Genomic DNA, 17,852 nt, shown 5'->3' with positions numbered 1-17,852 from the left:
GAGGATCATCTAGTCCAATGCCTAGCAATGCAGGAATATGCAGCTGTCCCATATGGGGATCGAACCTGCGACCCTGGCATTCTCAGCACCATGCTGTAACCAACTGAGCTATCCAGCCAGTATAGATCTTTGGAAGATTTGCCACCTGCATTCATAGAATTATAGAACTGTGGAGTTGGAAAGGACCCAAAGGGACCGATCGCCTGCTATGCAGGAATCATAGCTAAAAAGATTGCGATGGTATATTTTTAAACTCTCAGTAATAATAATAATAATAATTATTTATACCCCATCCATCTGGCTGGGTTTCCCCAGCCACTCTGGGTGGCTCCCAACAGAATATTAAAATACAATAGTCTATTAAACATTAAAAGCTTCCCTAAACAGGGCTGCCTTCAGATGTCTTCTAAAAGTCTGGTAGTTGTTTTTCTCTTTGACATCTGGTGGGAGGGCGTTCCACAGGGTGGGCGCCACTACAGAGAAGGCCCTCTGCCTGGTTCCCTGTAACTTGGCTTCTCGCAGTGAGGGAACCGCCAGAAGGCCCTCGGCGCTGGACCTCAGTGTCCGGGCAGAACGATGGGGGTGGAGACGCTCCTTCAGGTATACTGGACCGAGGCCATTTAGGGCTTTAAAGGTCAGCACCAACACTTTGAATTGTGCTCGGAAACGTACTGGGAGCCAATGCAGGTCTTTCAAGACCGGCGTTATGTGGTCCCGGCGGCCGCTCCCAGTCACCAGTCTAGCTGCTGCATTCTGGATTAGTTGTAGTTTCCAGGTCATGTTCAAATGTAGCCCCACATAGAGTGCATTGCAGTAGTCCAAGCAAGAGATAACTAGAGCATGCACCACTCTGGCCAGACAGTCCACAGGCAGGTAGGGTCTCAGTCTGCATACCAGATGGAGCTAATAAATAGCTGCCCTGGACACAGAATTGACCTGCACCTCCATGGACAGCTGCGAGTCCAAAATGACTCCCAGGCTGCGCACCTGGTCCTTCAGGGGCACAGTTGCCCCATTCAGGACCACGGAGTCCTCCACTCCTGTCCCTCCAAAACAGTACTTCTGTCTTGTCAGGATTAAACCTCAATCTGTTAGCTGCCATCCATCCTCCAGCCGCCTCCAGACACTTAACTGGTGCAGCAGGGTAAAATGGGTTCACATGGTTCAATTATTATTTATTAGATTTCTTACCCAGTGGCGGAGGAAGCCTCTCTGGCACCTGGGGTGGCGCAAACTACCCACAGGGAGGGACGGGATGGGGGGTGCGGCACCCATTCCTGCCTCCTTCCCGTCCTCTCCACTGCCTGCATGCCTGCCTCCTCCAGCCAGGAGCGTGAGGTAATGGCGCACCACCCCCTGAAACTCCAGAACCAGGTGAGGGGGTGCGCTCCGCCATGGCAGCCAGACAGGGGCGGGTGTGCTCCGCCATGGTGGCCAAGCCGGGGGGGGCACGATCTGGCATGGCTGCACTGCCGGGGGGTGCGATCTGGCGCAGCCTCAATCGGGCCCAGCCAGGATTTTGTCACCCCCACTCAAAGATGGCACCCAGGGCAGGCTGCACCCACCTTGCTCCACCTCTGTCCTTACCTGCCTTTCATCACCAGGTATGGGGAAAGCTGTGAGCCTAATCTGGCCCACCAGGCTTCTTAATCTGCCACAAAAGGTAAAGGTAAAGGTAAAGGGATCCCTGACCATTAGGTCCAGTCGTGACCAACTCAGGGGTTGTGGCGCTCATCTCGCTTTACTGGCTGAGGGAGCCGGCGTACAGCTTCCGGGTCATGTGGTCAGCATGACTAAGCCGCTTCTGGCGAACCAGAGCAGCGCACAGAAACGCCGTTTACCTTCCCGCTAGAGTGGTACCTATTTATCTACTTGCACTTTGATGTGCTTTTGAACTGCTAGGTTGGCAGGAGCAGGGACCGAGCAACAGGAGCTAACCCCGTCACAGGGATTCGAACCACCGACCTTCTGATCGGCAAGTCCTAGGCTCTGTGGCTTAACCCACAGTGCCACCCGTGTTCCTAATCTGCCACAAGCACTCTCCTTAAGGCACCTGCTTTCTCCCTCGGCCATGCCCCTCCCCCACTTGTCCTGTTTGGTAGTGACCTAGCCAGGAAAGAAGACATGTCTTCATCCTTTGCCAATTTGCTTTGGCCTTTCCCCCTGCCGACTTTGGGCCCATCTTTTCCCTGCCCAGTAATTAGATATCCTGTGGAAAATGTTGCCCGTTCCCTGCCTCTCACTGTTAAAATTACACTGGCAATACATAATATACACACAAATTTACTTTTGCCCTCTGTCACCTTCTGGGGTTGTAGGCAGAACTCCAAAAGAATTTGAAAAGTAAGAAGAGAAGTGGCAAAATGAGATTGAGAAAATGATGGTGAGGATCAGCAATGTGTCTTGAAGGGATGGGAAAGGAGATAATTCCTTATTTTCTGTAGCTGGCAGATTCCTCCACCTTTTACAAAAATATTTTATATCTGCTAGTTCTACCCGCCGTCTACCTGGCCCCCACTTTCCCCTTTCTTTTCTTTCTGTAAACCTCTGCTTTCTGAGCCCTTGAATTCTGGATTTCTCTCACTCAGTGGATGTAAATTTTAAAAATAAATATTTTGTTTGCAGGAACTTTTGCAAAAGGAAAGAAAGGCAAGAAGAAATTGGGGCAGTTTGTGTGTTCATGAGCTGAAATCAGTCAAGCAAATATTACTGGCTTGCCTTCACATAGTTGTTGTTTTTAAAAACTCTTTTCCTGCTGTTTTCCCCAGGGGAAACCCCTCTTTGCTCCTCAATTGGAGCAAACAGCAATTCAGGCTTTCTCTGGGTTGATGTTTCCTCCGATTTAGCACTAAAGAGCAGGCTTTCCCTTGGAAAGGAGAGGAGCAAGGATAAAACCGCTCAGAGCCATCCTTTCTAGGCACAGGACAAACCAAAGTGTGTATGCTCCCTCTGTCCACAAACAATACACAGTTAATGACTTTTTGAAATAATGTTTTGATGCTTCAATTCCACTGAAAGGAATGTTACAGTTGGAATGGAAATTGTTGGCTTCTTACATCCCTGGCCGCCTCTGGTTTGGCAACTGAGCTAAAAGCAAGGTTGTACATCCCAAACAGCCATTTCTCTTTCATACCACATCTGAACCTTAAAATAAAAACCCCTGTGCCTCCCAGCCCTACAAACCTCTAGGACACCAGGGCCTAAATAAATATTGTGATTTACTTTTTCAAAAAGGACCCGCTCTATCATCAAGTCCTCCTTCTTCCTCGAGAGCCAGCGTTCGCACGGAAACAGGAACAATTCTTCTGTGTTGTCATTCAGGATCTCTACTTTCTCTAGGTACCAATCTGGCCTTGGGTTCGTGTTGTCATGCCGAATGTTGATTTTGAAGACAGAGCCAAGGTCCACGGCTTGGATTGAGAATATGTCTTCCTGGGGAGAACGGAACGGAAACAGGAGCCATTCTTCAAGGTTCTGTTTGTTACGCAAGCAGAAAAGTGCACAGTGGCTAAGATCCAAGGGGTCTGAGACTTAAGCCCTGACCTTTTTGCACTCACACTGTGACTCCATGAGACCTGCACTTAATGTGTACCATGAGGGTATGTAACTTGTGTTTCCTTAACTACCGTATTTTTCACTCCACAAGATGCACTTTTTCCCTCCTAAAAAGTAACAGGAAATGTGTGTGCGTCGTATGGAGCGAATGCAGGCGGAAGGTTCTGCTCAGCGCTCCCTTTAAAGAGCCGCGTGGAGCAGCCCGTCCTTGCCTTCTCCCTCCTCGGGGAAAAGCCCCCAAGAGCCACACACACGCTCCTCGCGCTCTTTAAAGGGAGTGCGGCTCTTGGGGGCTTTTGGGATTCAGAATATTTTTTCCTTGTTTTCCTCCTCCAAAAACTAGGTGCGTCTTATGGTCTGGTGCGTCTTATAGAGCGAAAAATACGGTGATTGAAGATGGGGGTGTGTGGATTTTTTTCTAGGAAGGCAGTGTGCAGGGACAGAGTTTTTCCTTACATTTCTAGAAGCACAAAAGCTGTACTTTTCTCTTATCAAGACGTTTGATGAAGAATACTCAGTTTTATCGATACCTGTCCTCTTTCGAACTTGTTCATGTTCGTTTCAGAGCTGCTGAGTTGTCTCTCCCCTGTGTCTCCCAGGTCTCCATAGATCGTCAAGAACACACTGGCATCCGTCCCAGAGCCAAAAATATCGCCGGTGAAAACGCTAACCTTGTACGTATGAACTGGGCAGAGTGGGAGAGAGAAGACCACATTTTAATGTAGGCTTTCAGAGCACTGACATCAATGACCAGATGAGAAACCTTCAACTGATCCTAGCTTGCAATCACTTATGAATGAACAAAGGAAGCTAGTTTGTAACAGGTTAGGCCCTTGGTCAGTCTAACCTTGCAATGCAATACATCTGTTAACTGCAAGGTCTTAAGCAAAGCTGTTTTCCAACCCCACAATCAGACACCTTTCAACGGGAGAAGCTGAGGGTTGTACCCAGGACATTTCATGCACAAAGCAGGTGATCTACCACTGAGTTAGAAGGTGGCTAAGAAAAATACCCATTTCTCCAACTCAGTTTTAAGCTCTTTGTAAGTGTTCTGGAAAGGACGGACATGAGCGTGGTGAGTTTTTGTTGGAAAAAGCAAGGCTTGCTCAGCTATAGGCACCAGGCACGTGTCAGCTGCCTTCTTTCAATGCTCTCCAAGTTCCAGCAACGTTCCTGCAGAGTGCTAGAAAGAAATCTAAGACATAATGGATTTTGAAAGCATTTTATTTAGTCTAGCACTCCTTCCCTCCCTCCCTCCCTCTCTCTTTTTAAAAAAGGGCTTGCTTGAAAGAAACAAGATGAAACATAAAGGAAAATTAACTGCTCCAAAAGGGGCACTTGAGGGAAAATGGAAAATCATCAATGAAGAGGATACTATTATGAACGCTCATTATTCAATATTTGATTTGGCTTTAACGCAGCTTGTAAGCACTTGTTTACACTGTCGTTCATGCTGAGAAAGCAACCTTTCCCCTCCCCTTAAGACAGTCTTTTATTTATTTTCAAGATCATGGGTTGAATCTAAGACTATGGGGCTGCTGCACACACAATGCAGCAACAAACACAAACTTACCATGAGACTAAGGGCTCATGCAAGAAAGCCTTATGCCCTGTGCTTTCTAGGAACAGTCCCCACCTTTTTTTTTGCCCCGGCACTTTCCCCACAAAAACCCGCTCTTTAATGCGGAATCAGAACAAATGGCAGTTCGTGTTTCCTGCAGATTGCTCTTTGCCCCGATTTAGCAGTAAAGGGTAGGTTTCCTCAGCGAAAGTGCCAGGGCAAAGGGGGAAAAGTGCTCAGACATGGCTCTTTAAAGCACAGACCTGTCCCTAGAAACACAGCACAGTGGAATGAGGTGGTAGAATCCTGAACTAGAATAGAATATACCACTTTGGACAACATGGATTGAATTTTTTGAGTGCTCCCATGAAAAATAAATCCTGCAAAGAGTACAAGCAGCTGCAATAATTACATATTATTCTGGTTATCCCCACCTCCAGTTTCATCTCCCTTCCCCTCCCCTTATTCCTATTTTGTAGATCAGAGGTTCCCAAATTTATTTGGCCAACCGCCCATTTTTTTTGGGGGGGGGGAATACTCAGACACCCCCCCCCCGAAATCTACCTTCTTTAAGCGAAGTGTAGGGGTTGGCCAAATAGGCAGGCAAGTTGGGATCCACTTCCTGGATCTGGTTGATGCTGAAAAGGGGAATCCCCTCATCTCCAGCATGACTGCCAGATCCAGGGGAGCCACTGTCACTATCCTGCAACAGCGCCTGACCTGGTGATAAGCGTCATTACACAACAGAACGAATATTTTTTTTCCTATTTTTTCTTCTCTTCTTTCTTTATGCTTCCACTGCCCGCTTATTTTTATTCAATGTGCCCCAATTGCACTCAAGGCTACTACCACCACCTCCCTGAATCGTTCCAGCACCCCCCAGGGGGTAATATTACCCACTTTGGGAAACATCACATTCTTGATTGTAAGTGCTTTGAGGCAAAGACCTATCCTCTTGTTCTTTGCAAAATACCATGTTCACTACACATATAAATACATGCCATAGGTAAATTGTACTAAATTAGCACAGCGGGGAGTGGGTTGATCTAGAGTGGGGGCTGCCAAACTCACTTTCCAGCGGATCATCGATTAGTTCATCAATTTGCTTGAGCGTCCCATCTTTCAACAGTTTTTCAGTAAAGACTCTGGATGGAACCAGCTCCCTCATAATCTCGCCGTCATCTTCAGAGCTGGCCAGCCACTTTTCACAAGGAAACGTTGTTTTTTCAGAACCCTAATGTGGCAGTTGAGGGGTGGGGAATAGCAGAGTGCAACAAACGTAAGTAGTGAAACAATGTATGTAAATACCAGGTCAGCAACCCAAATATTTGAGAAATAAATTTATGTCAGGGTTCAGCCCTACCCAGACATCTTCAGGACATAAGAAGTGTCCTTCTGGATCAGGCAAGTGGCCCATCTAGTCCAGCATTCTGTTCTCACAGTGGACAACAAGATGCCCATGGAAAACCCTGAGCACAAGAGCATCTCTCTCCTCCTGTTGTTGCCAGCGACTGGTATTCAAATCTGAGGTCTCCTCAGATGAGGAACAAGGAGAGCAGGATCCTCCCCACACTTCCTATGACCCCATCAGATTTGAATTGGAGGTCCCCACACCAACCCTCTCGGACCACCACCCCAGATCTCAGCCAGGACCACAGGGACAGAGGAGACCATGAAGCAGCCAGGAAGTTCAGGGCCACCAATGAAGGACCCAACTAGCTGTGAACTTGGGAGGATGGAGAAGCACATAGAAGCACTTGCTGAAATCTGGGCTGGGCTAAGAGCCAGGAAGGGGTGAAGCCTTCAGCTCCTACATCACCTCCCAGGCTGATGTGCTGGGTTGCTGATGCAACAGGTCTCTAGCCATCCTGCCTAGGGGAACCCACTCATCAAAACAGGGACGGAGAGACTTTGTTCAGACTGAGGTCCGCTTTCCATTCTGGGCAACTTTGCAGAGGCCACCTGCCAGTGGTGGGTGGGGTGAGAGGCAAAAAGGGAGTGGAGCAACTAATGTACATGTTTCCTTTGTGCAGTAGCTCTCTGGGCTCTCACATCTCTGTCCAGGCAAGCAAGAGGCACTGTCAGCTTTCAAGGACACATTCCAGGCAGGCGGAAACACTCAAGGAAGGTGTGAAGCAGTCCTAGTGAAGAACATGACTTGGGGAGCATCACATGAGGGTCAGGGGTGTGGCTAGAGAGGAGGTGTGGCCTAGAGAGTCCCCAAGGCCCAATAGAGAGGCACTGTGTCAACAGCATTCCAAAAAGGCACCTGCAACCAGCGCCCAATGCACATTATCAATGCACATTATTGTTTGGCCTGTAGATGCCAGGGACCAATCTATGAACTTTCTGCATGCAAACTCCACCACTGAGTTACATCTGAAGGCCAAATGAGACAGGGCATAATGCAAGGTGGGGGGTTATTGTTTTAAAAAAATGCAAATGTAAGTAAACACCATTCATGGGGAATCCCACATTGCAATGCCAGCTTCAGAGGAAGGGTTTTCCTTGGGACTGCAGCAAGGGAGGAGATGGTTAGACTTTCCCTCTCGACTTGCAGTGATCCGGATAATCATCAATATACCCTCCCCTCCTCCAGCTGATGCTGTTTGCATAACAAAACAACCTGCACCTTTTAATACGAACAGCTACTTTGACATTAATGTCACGCCTAGTTTGTTCTCCCCGGAAAAAGCTCTTTGCTCTCAGCTGTTGGTCAGTTCTCCAGCGCCCTGTGAGCTCACGGAGAGCAGCCACAATATATAAATAAAATGTAGCATATAAAGTCACATTTTGGAATGGAGGAGCCTATCCTCACCCCCTGTCCTGTCAGAACCTCCTCGTTGCTGTCTGTTGGTTCTCCCTGCACAACTGAGATCCCACTGAAACGCTCCGATTTGCTTGCCCCCACCTCCCCCAATACTCAGCACAGCAGATGAAATATAATTGTGAAATTTAACTGGCACATGTTGCCGTGGCTTTAGCCCTCTGCAGCGAAGTCAGCTTGTCCTGCCCAAATGCTTTTCAATTTAATCTGACCTCATTTCCCCCCCTTGCCGCGCACAGATACGCGGAGAGGCTTCTTAGCAGTCTAATCAGGTAGCAGGGCTTTTAGCGGCTTGGCAGCCTATTGCTATCCTGTGACAGGCCGTAATATCCTGCGGCGGATGATGGCACGATCATGCAGCACTCGGCTCTTTCCTTCCTCCTATTCCTCCTCCTCCTCCTCCTCTCCCCCTTTCCCCTCTCCACGTGCCCAAATCTAAAAGCTCAGCAAGAATATGTGTGGCTGCTCAGTCGCATCACCATGGCCTGCTACTACATCCCCTCCAGGCATTCTCATTAACAAGGTTTCGTCAAGGGCTGGTTATGGCTACAGAAAAAGAAAAAGGAAAAAAACAAGGAGGAAGGGGAGGAAGCATTGGGTACAAGCAGCTAGTCTCTGTCTGCAGGGAGCTATCCAGGGTGCTGATTCCGATCAACGCAAGCCAGGCAAAGGATTTTGAATGGCTATTTCACATCAAAACAGAAAGATCCATTATACAGTGGTACCTCGGGTTACATACGCTTCAGGTTACATACGCTTCAGGTTACAGACTCCGCTAACCCAGAAATAGTACCTCGGGTTAAGAACTTTGCTTCAGGATGAGAACAGAAATTGTACTCCGGCAGTGCGGCGGCAGCAGGAGGCCCCATTAGCTAAAGTGGTGCTTCAGGTTAAGAACAGTTTCAGGTTAAGAACGGACCTCCAGAACGAATTAAGTACTTAACCCAAGGTACCACTGTATGTGGGGTTTTGTGTCAGCGTCGCTTGTGCAGGTTCTCTGCTATTCACTCGTGTCCACCCCCAATCACCTTTTCCCCCTTCCCCCTCTTTCCCCCTCTTCTTCCTAATGTCTCAACAAATGAAACTGATCTGTAAAAAATGTTACTTGGGGGGGAAAGAGAGAGGGAGATTGCACATACTTTTGTAAACCAAGAAAATATTTAATAAAACAGAAAGATCCAGCTGTTCCTCTGCGTTCTCGCCTGACAACAGCCCCTCTGGTCTCTAGGCCCTATTTCCACCCAAGCCACTCCTTCTGCCGCTGTCCTCAGCACCTGACTTCTCCTGCCCCTTCGATCCCCTTCGCTGTCTTCCCAGAGCATCCTTTAGCCCCTCGCTGCTTCTCCACACACAATCTGTTCTGCCCATTTCCATCCAGCCTTGCCTGCTTCTCAGCTGCCCTGCCTCTCCTTTGGTCTCTCCACCAGGCGTCCTGCCCCACAGGCTCATGTCAGCAGGGAAAAGGGGAGCCAGGAAGGAGGCACATGAGGGGCGGAGGGAGGCAGGGGTCCAAGAGACAGCTGCCAGTGGCTGCCTGCTTCCTCCCCAGCACGCTGAGGCAGGCTTCCTTTGTTCCTAGATGTGGCTGGATTTTGAAGAGTGTGCGCCGTTACCACAGGAGCATCAGAAGCTAACGGCGCATAATGTGCACCAGCGAGAGCTCATTAGTTTCAGGGAGGGGAAAGCAGAGAAGCTGCTGCAGTTATCTAAGAGTCCCTTGAGGATATTGCCTACTCTCTTCCATCCTTCAAGGCAGCTCTCTGATTCCCTGCTTGGTGTCGTCTCGTGATATAACGATACATCAAGACATTAGAAGGCAAATCCTGGGTTCAGTGCTTGGTTTGTAACACTGAGGTTTGGGGAGTGGGCTGACTGGGAAGAAATGGCAGTGGGGGGCTGGCTTCCCCTGCACAGCAGCTTCTGCTATTTTTTATCCATTGTTTGGGTGGGGGGAGGTCCAGTCAGGTTTCAAGACTGTAAAGAAACCTGATTTGGAGGGCAGACTCAGGATGACCTGAGGGGCATTTGCAGGTGGACATTGGCAGCTGTCACTCTGCTTTAGCCTGCTAATTATCCCCTGAAAACAACCCATTTCAACACTTACATTACTTGGCATGTGGGTACAGGTGAATGTTTTTCTGCCCACTGCAGAATGGGTACAGGTGAATGTTTTTCTGCCCACTCCATCATCATCATCATCATCATGATTATTATTATTATTATTATTATTATTATTATTATTATTAATACCCTGCCCATCTGGCTGGGTTTCCCCAGCCACTCTGGGCGGCTTCCAACAAAACACTAAAATACAATAACCTATTAAACATTAAACATTGGGACACAGGTGGCGCTGTGGGTTAAAGCCTTAGTGCCTAGGGTTGCCGATCGAAAGGTCGCGGTTCGAATCCCCGCGGCGGGGTGCGCTCCCGTTGTTCGGTCCCAGGGCCTGCCAACCTAGCAGTTCGAAAGCACTCTCGGGTGCAAGTAGATAAATAGGGACCGCTTACTAGCGGGAAGGTAAACAGCGTTTCCGTGTGCGGCTCTGGCTCGCCAGAGCAGCTTCGTCACGCTGGCCACGTGACCCGGAAGTGTCTTTGGACAGCGCTGGCCCCCGGCCTCTTTGAGTGAGATGGGCGCACAACCCTAGAGTCTGTCAAGACTGGCCCGTACAGGCAGGGGTACCTTTACCTTTACCTATTAAACATTAAAAGCTTCCCTAAGCAGGGCCGCCTTCAGATGTCTTCTAAATGTTTGGTAGTTATTTTTCTCTTTGACATCTGGTGGGAGGGCGCTCCACAGGGCGGGTGCCACTACCGAGAAGGCCCTCTGCCTGCTTCCCTGTAACTTGGCTTCTCGTAGCGAAGCCAGCGAGAAGCCCTCAGCGCCCTGTTCTATGCCTTCCCAGCCTAAGAGCATGCCTCTTCCATTTCCCTCAGACTCTGGGCATGTCTCCCTCGTTGCTCTTCCTGCTCCACATCCAGGGAGATGGCCACATCTGCAGAATCAGATAAATACAGGCCATTTAAGGATTGCAGACGGCTCTTCCAGAAGGGAGGAGCCACTGCAAGAGTAGGCCCTGCCAGCCTTCTTAAGTCTTCAGGGAACATTTTCCACACTCCACCAACAGGGTGCACTGGGAGCTGTTCAGTTTCTGACCTTCCTGAGGAAGCAAGATACCGTATTTTTCACTCTATAAGACGCACCAGACCACAAGACGCACCTAGTTTTTGGAGGAGGAAAACAAGAGGAAAAAAATTCTGAATCTCAGAAGCCAGAACAGCAAGAGGGATCGCTGCACAGTGAGAGCAGCAATCCCTCTTGCTGTTCTGGCTTCTGGGATAGCTGCGCAGCCTGCATTCACTCCATAAGACGCACACACATTTCCCCTTACTTTTTAGAAGGGAAAAAGTGAGTCTTATAGAGCTAAAAATACGGTACGTTTTGTTTTGATGAGGTAGGCAGCACATTAACTGGCACCATAAAATTTTAGAGAGGAGCGCAGGAAGGTGCCTTACAGTGAGTCAGAACCATTGGTATATTTAGTTCACTATTCTCTACACGGACCGGCAGGAGCTGTCCAGAGTTTCAGACAGGGATACTCTCCCAGCCCTACCTAGAGATAATGGGGATTGAGCCTGGGACTTTCTGCAAGCAAAGCAGCTGCTCTACACTGAGCTGTTTGCTTTTTTCTTTAAGTTCAATTTTTTTTAAAAAAAAAAAACCCTCAAGAAAATCATCACCATTTTATTGTGAATTTCTCCAAATATCCACGTTTTTGCATGCCCTTCTGCCTGAAACACACTCTTGTGCAAAGCGATTTCCCCTAATATAATGCACTGATATGTGCTTTCTCATGTGCATATCCGTGTGTTTTTGTGCACACTGCATTGCCAGGGAACCTCATTGCAAAAAAGTGCTAATAACAACAACAACAACAACAACAACAACAACAACAACAACAACAACAACAATTTATTTATACCCCACCCATCTGGCTGGGTTTCCCCAGCCACTTTGGGTGGCTTCCAACAAAATATTAAAATACCGTCATACATCAAATATTAAAAGCTTCGCTAAACAGGGCTGCCTTCAGATGTCTTCTAAAAGTCTGGTAGTTGTTGTTCTCTTTGACATCTGGTGGGAGGGCGTTCCACAGGGTGGGTGCCACTACCGAGAAGGCCCTCTGCCTGGTTTCCTGTAACTTGGCTTCTCGCAGCGAGGGAACCGCCAGAAGTCCCTCGGCACTGGACCTCCGGGTAGAACGATGGGGGTGGAGACACTCCTTCAGATATAAATTCTGAAGTGTGGCAGTGTTCCAGTTTCTGTATTGTTTCAGAAAGTCCAAATTAGGCAGGCTCACCTTTTAATATAGGATGAATCAAATTTCTGCTCCACCCCTACTTCCAAAGAGCATTTGTTCCCCTTTGTTTGGGGGGAACTTAACAAACAGCTGGTGCATGGCCCCTTCCATTATCGCAGAAAGTCTGATTTGTGCAACCTGATTTTTTGGGTTACGCTTGAAGCCCATTTGAAAACAGCGACTGTCAGGAACTGCCCAGTCAGACAGTGACTTGCATAAGGCCGTGAGAATATAGGAAGGGCCCTGCTGGATCGGACTAGAAACCCATCTAGTCTAGCATTCTGTTCTCACAGTGGCCCACCAGTTGCTCCCTGGCAACTGGTAGCCAGAGGCAGACCATCTTAGACACTGGAGGTAATACATAGAAGTGTGGTTCGTAGCCATCAACAGCTAATCACCTTTTAAAGTCACTACGCAGTGTGTGAATAAGTAATTCCCAAAATCACAGAATTGTAGAGTTGGAATGGAGCCCAAGGATCATCCTCAACCCTCTGCAATGCAGGAATCTTTTGCCCAACTTGAACATACAACCCTGAGATTAAGAAGAAGAGTTTGGATTTGATATCCCACCTTTCACTCCCTTTAAGGAGCCTCAAAGTGGCTAACATTCTCCTTTCCCTTCCTCCCCCACAACAAACACTCTGTGAGGTGAGTGGGGCTGAGAGACTTCAGAGAAGTGTGACTGGCCCAAGGTCACCCAGCAGCTGCATGTGGAGGAGCGGGGAAGCGAACCCGGTTCCCCAGATTACGAGACTACCACTCTTAACCACTACGCCACACTGGCTCTCATGCTCTACCAACTGAGCTATCCATTCATTCTGAATCTTGCATCATTCATCTTCCTTGGATGACCCTGAATACTACTAGATAGATAGATAGATAGATAGATAGATAGACAGACAGACAGACAGATAATTTATTACGGTCGGAGACCAGCTTATAAAAGAACCTGGGAATACAATCCCAGAAGGAAAACAAACATTTAAAACAATGTACAATAAATTTAAAATTTATAAATGTGATAAGCGTGTAGACACTTAAAACTTTAAGATAAGCTACTGCACAGATATGACCCAGAGTCACCCATGGAACTGAGTTTGGGGATTTTCTTAACGAACTAGTTTGAGTCGGGGGATGGTCTGCGCCTACAGATCTGTACACAGAATCTGGCAACCATCCGGGTCGTCTTCTGATCTTTGCCTAATAGGAAAAGTTCGAATTTTTGCTTTTCTGGGAGGTCAGCGAGCCTCACCAGCAGGGGCTCAATGGTCTCACTACATGCCTCTTCATAAAAGGGACATCTAAAGAACAAGTGCTCTGGGCTTCCTATCTCCCCCAATGAACAGGAGCAAAGTCTCTGAGCATATGGGACTTTTTTAAAGTCTCCTTCCAGGACCGGCGAGGGCAGAGCCGAGCTTCTGGTGAGTGTAAAAGCCCTTCTTGCATTTTTGGATACGAGAAAGAAGAGTTATGCTGCCAGTGCGGCTATATATCTCTCAATTTCTCCAATTTTATAGTCGGGACACCTTGAGCAGTCCTGTTGTTTCTCAGTGTCTATTATTCTCTGCCTGACCGTAGCTTTTGCCTGGCCCAACCCCAGACTCAGAAGGGCTTGAGGGGCAAAACCCAGTTTCTGAAGGGTGTTCAGGACTCCTGTCTGCCAGTCTGACTGGAACTGGTCACAGAGGATCAGTGGGGCTATTCCTTGGGGGAGCAGATTCAATATCAGCCATTTGTAGATTGATGTTAGGCACTGACTACTACTATTAACAGAAAGGGAGACAAACATTTCCCTATCTACCGTATTTTTCGCCCTGTAGGACACATCTTTTCCCCTCCAAAAATGAAGGGGAAATGTGTGTGCGTCCTATGGGGCGAATGCAGACTTCAGGAAGCTATCCGCAAGCCTGCGGGCTCCGAAGGCTTGCGGAAAGCTGCCTGCAGTCCGAAGCCCGGGGAGCACAGCACTGTGCAACCCGGTCTTAGGGCAGCTATCCACAAGCCTGCAGCGCCCGGCGGGAGTTCCCGCCGGGCACCGCAGGCTTGCAGATAGGTACTTGCAGCCCGAAGTCCGGAGAGCATGGCACTGCGCACCCCGGGCTTAGGGCAGCTATCTGCAAGCCTGTGGAGCCCGGCAGGAGTTCCTGCCCCCAGCCCTGCAAGCTCCGGGAGCGCAACCTCACCATCGCTCCCGGACCCCCAGCCCTGAGGCTAAAAACGAAGCCAAGACAGCCCGCTTGCTGTCATGGCTTCTTTACTCTTTGGGACTCGGGGCGGGTATTTTTTTTCTTTATCCCCCCCCCCCAAATAAATGCTCCCTATGGGCTGGTGCGCCCTATAGGGCGAAAAATACGGTCCTTTCTCTACACCGTACACCTTTTTGTATCCCTTGCTTGCCTTTGCTCCAATCCCATTTTGGGTGCCTTTTTGCCCCTATTCTAGTTCTACAAATATCCCTTTTGAGATGCAGAAGCCAAAATTCTACCCAGTATTCCACGATTTCTATACTGGCAGTTGTTTTCCTACTGATCTATAACATGGAATTCACTTTTCCCCCCTACAGCCGCCGCACACGGGGACAATATCTTCATCGAGCTGTTCACCAGATCCCACCAAAAATCTGTCAGTCATACAAACACAAGAGAAGCCTGCAGATCAGGCCTGCATCCGGTTCTCACAGTGGCTGAGGCTGTGAAAAGCCTGCAAGCAGGATTCAAGCACAAAAGCAACTCTTCCCACCTGTGGTTCCCGGTAACATCGGTTCAGATCCCATTAGTTTATACATGAAGTTAGGATTTTTGCCACCTTCTTGGCCAGAAGGAGGTTTGGGCTTGCTGCCTGGGTTTTGCAACAGTTTTGGGGTCTGCCCTCTACTCCACAAAGCAGAAAAGTTCTGGTTATGATAAATTACAGACTAAATTGAAGAAGAGGGAAAGGATTTGTTGAACCAGATAATTTGAACCAGAATACAAAAAAGGGAGGTGCGAGGAAGCCAAGGAAATACACTAATGAAAGATCTGGATACAAAAATTTGGATTTGTGTTTTTGTATTTTTTTTTCTTATGTTGTATTGTATTTTTTCTTTTCTTTATTTTTCTGTTGTTGATATATTGTTTGTTGAATTTGTGTATTGTTTTTCTTTTACTATTTTTCTTTTATAAGTATAAAATATCTAATAATTTTTTATTAAAAAAAAAACAAAAACAGAAAAGTTCTGGTGGAATAGGCGCATGCAGCAAAATGTTCAGCTTTCTGCTCACCTTTCCGTTGGGTAAAAGCCTTCGTATCTGCACTTTATCAAGATGCCAACCAGGATTAATCCCTGTGCCGTCATGCCCAATGCGGATCTTTTCAAGAATGTCCCCAATGTCCTCCAACTGGAGAAATCAAGGAAGACATTTCAGGATCAACCAAAGTTTAGCAACCTCACTTTCCAACACCCAATCCTATTTGTTCCTTTAGCTTGTATCTTGTTTTTTCTTAATGGGATAAGGAGATGACAAATATTCCAGCAGCACCTCAAACTGCAACCATCTCAGAAAGGTGTGCTAGATACTAACACATTCCAGCCAGCAGAGGACTTGGCTGTAGACTGAAGCTCATGAACTTGGCCAAAACAAAACAAAAAGGTGTATATTAATGGCTGGAGCTGAAGAATCCAAGAGAGAATAATGGCCAACTTAGACTTTACCCAGGGCATTCTGGGCTGTACTACAGCTAGGGTGGGGAATATGTTGTTAGACTACAACTCCCATCATTCTTAACCATTGGCCATGCTGGCTGAGGTTGATAGGAGTTGGAAGAATGGCAGCTCAAGATGGTGGAGTATGTAGAGATGGCCAAGTTGACGGGGGAAATCCGGAATCAGCGCGACGAACTGTTTCAAAAGGACTGGAACAAATTTATATTCTATATGAAAGAAAACTGTAAACATCTGAAAACGTTTGTAGGTTTGGACTGAAATGTTTTGTCATGTAAATATAAGGAACTGATTTACCAACAATAAGGTGAAATATTAAAGAAAGATAGAAGGTAAAAAAAGAAGTGATTTTAGAAATGCTAAGAATTTAGTAAGATGTATGGAAGTCAGAAAGAGGGAGGGAAAGAGGTCGATGCTTTGTTAAAGAATGTATTGGGATATGGAATTATGTAACAAAATGTGAATATGATAAAAATGGAAAACGTAATAAAAATCATTATGGGGGGGGGGGAGAGATTGATAGGAGTTGAAGTCAGACAACTGAAGGGCTACAGGCTCTTCATCCCTGCTGCATAATTTAATGTGCAATAACTCAGGCAAAATGCCGAGCTACAATCTGACCCCATCTTTCCAGCACATCTCCTTCTACAGGGGAGAAAGGCTGGGGGGGACTGAGCAGAGCAGACCTTGTTCTTCTCCATCTCTTGCCTTTTCTTGAGGGTGGGATGTTTAAGGTGTTTGTGCCCTGCTTTGCACTAGAGCAGGCATCCCCAAACTCGGCCCTCCAGCTGCTTTGGGACTACAACTCCCATCATCCCTAGCTAACAGGATGAGTGGTCAGGGATGATGGGCATTGTAGTCCCAAAACAGCTGGAGGGCCGAGTTTGGGGGTGCCTGCACTAGAGCTTTCAATTTCTGGTTTCTAATAATAAAATAATATTTTTTTTAAAAAAAAAATTATATCCCGCCCATCTTGCTGGGTTTCCCCAGCCACTCTGGGTGACTTACAACATATATTGATTATTGTAACTCACTCCACGTGGGGCTGCCCTTGAGATGAACCCAGAAACTCTAGCAGGTGCAGAATGCTGCGGCAAGACTCCTTACGGGGTCCTTGCCATACTTACGGGACCGCTTCTCCTGGTATGTCCCAAGGAGGACCTTACGGTCTTCAAGCAAAAACATCTTGGAGGCCACAGGGAGCTTAGGCTGGCCTCAACCAGAGCCAGCGCTTTTTCGGCTGTGGCCCCGATCTGGTGGAATGCTCTGCCACAAGAGACTAGGGCCCTGCAGGACTTGACATCTTTCCGCAGGGCCTGCAAACAGAGCTGTTCCACCAGGCCTTTGGCCAAGGCGCAGTCTGACCCCCTCCTTTGATAATCCTCACAGAACTCTAGCCCAATGGTTGCCATTAATTTGATTCTGAATTGATTTTAGAATGCATTGATTTTAGAATGTATTTCAATTAATTGATTGTGATTTTATGTAAACTGTGTTATTTTTATTGTTGTTAGCTATTCTGAGCCCGGCTTCGGCTGGGGAGGGCAGGATATAAATAAAATTTTATTATTATTATTGTTATTTAGTATATAAAAACACAACAAAGCATAAATATTATTTTAAATATCCTTTACGAGCAACAAACACATCAATAAATCAATAGAAACCAATAGTAACAACAACAATAACAGTAGCAAATGCTTGAAACTGGGGTAGATCCACGAGCTTGCAAAATTATCCATTTCAGGTGACAGTTTACACCAACATTCTCCAGACCAAGCGAGATGGTGCTATCCATCTCTCCTTTCAAACAAAAATGATTAAAATCTCTATTTATCTGAAAAAC

General features: G+C 47.3%; 1 protein-coding gene across 5 annotated transcripts in view; it reads right to left on the bottom strand.

The window, feature by feature from the left end:
* The window catches only part of LOXHD1 (lipoxygenase homology PLAT domains 1), a 171,578-nt gene that overhangs the window by 49,535 nt on the left and 104,191 nt on the right, over positions 1 to 17,852 (bottom strand). For 3 of the 5 annotated variants that reach the window (XR_014502771.1, XM_083402597.1, XM_083402595.1), the window contains exons 27-30: positions 15,567 to 15,683; positions 6,188 to 6,350; positions 4,086 to 4,240; positions 3,223 to 3,432 (exon numbers count right to left, since the gene is read on the bottom strand). The exons of 1 other annotated variant lie outside the window; for it this stretch is intronic. Coding sequence is in view for 3 of the 4 variants with exons in the window: in XM_083402597.1 (XP_083258723.1) it covers positions 3,223 to 3,432; positions 4,086 to 4,240; positions 6,188 to 6,350; positions 15,567 to 15,683 (645 nt within the window). In the remaining variant the exon portion in view is untranslated. The remainder of the gene's footprint in view (positions 1 to 3,222; positions 3,433 to 4,085; positions 4,241 to 6,187; positions 6,351 to 15,566; positions 15,684 to 17,852) is intronic. One more of the 5 variants, XM_083402596.1, reaches the window with a different exon arrangement.

Source organism: Podarcis tiliguerta (assembly GCF_965153285.1).
Source record: "Podarcis tiliguerta genome assembly, chromosome: 11".
NCBI classification, from domain to species: domain Eukaryota; kingdom Metazoa; phylum Chordata; class Lepidosauria; order Squamata; family Lacertidae; genus Podarcis; species Podarcis tiliguerta.
This window is presented reverse-complemented; position numbering and strand designations above follow the sequence as displayed.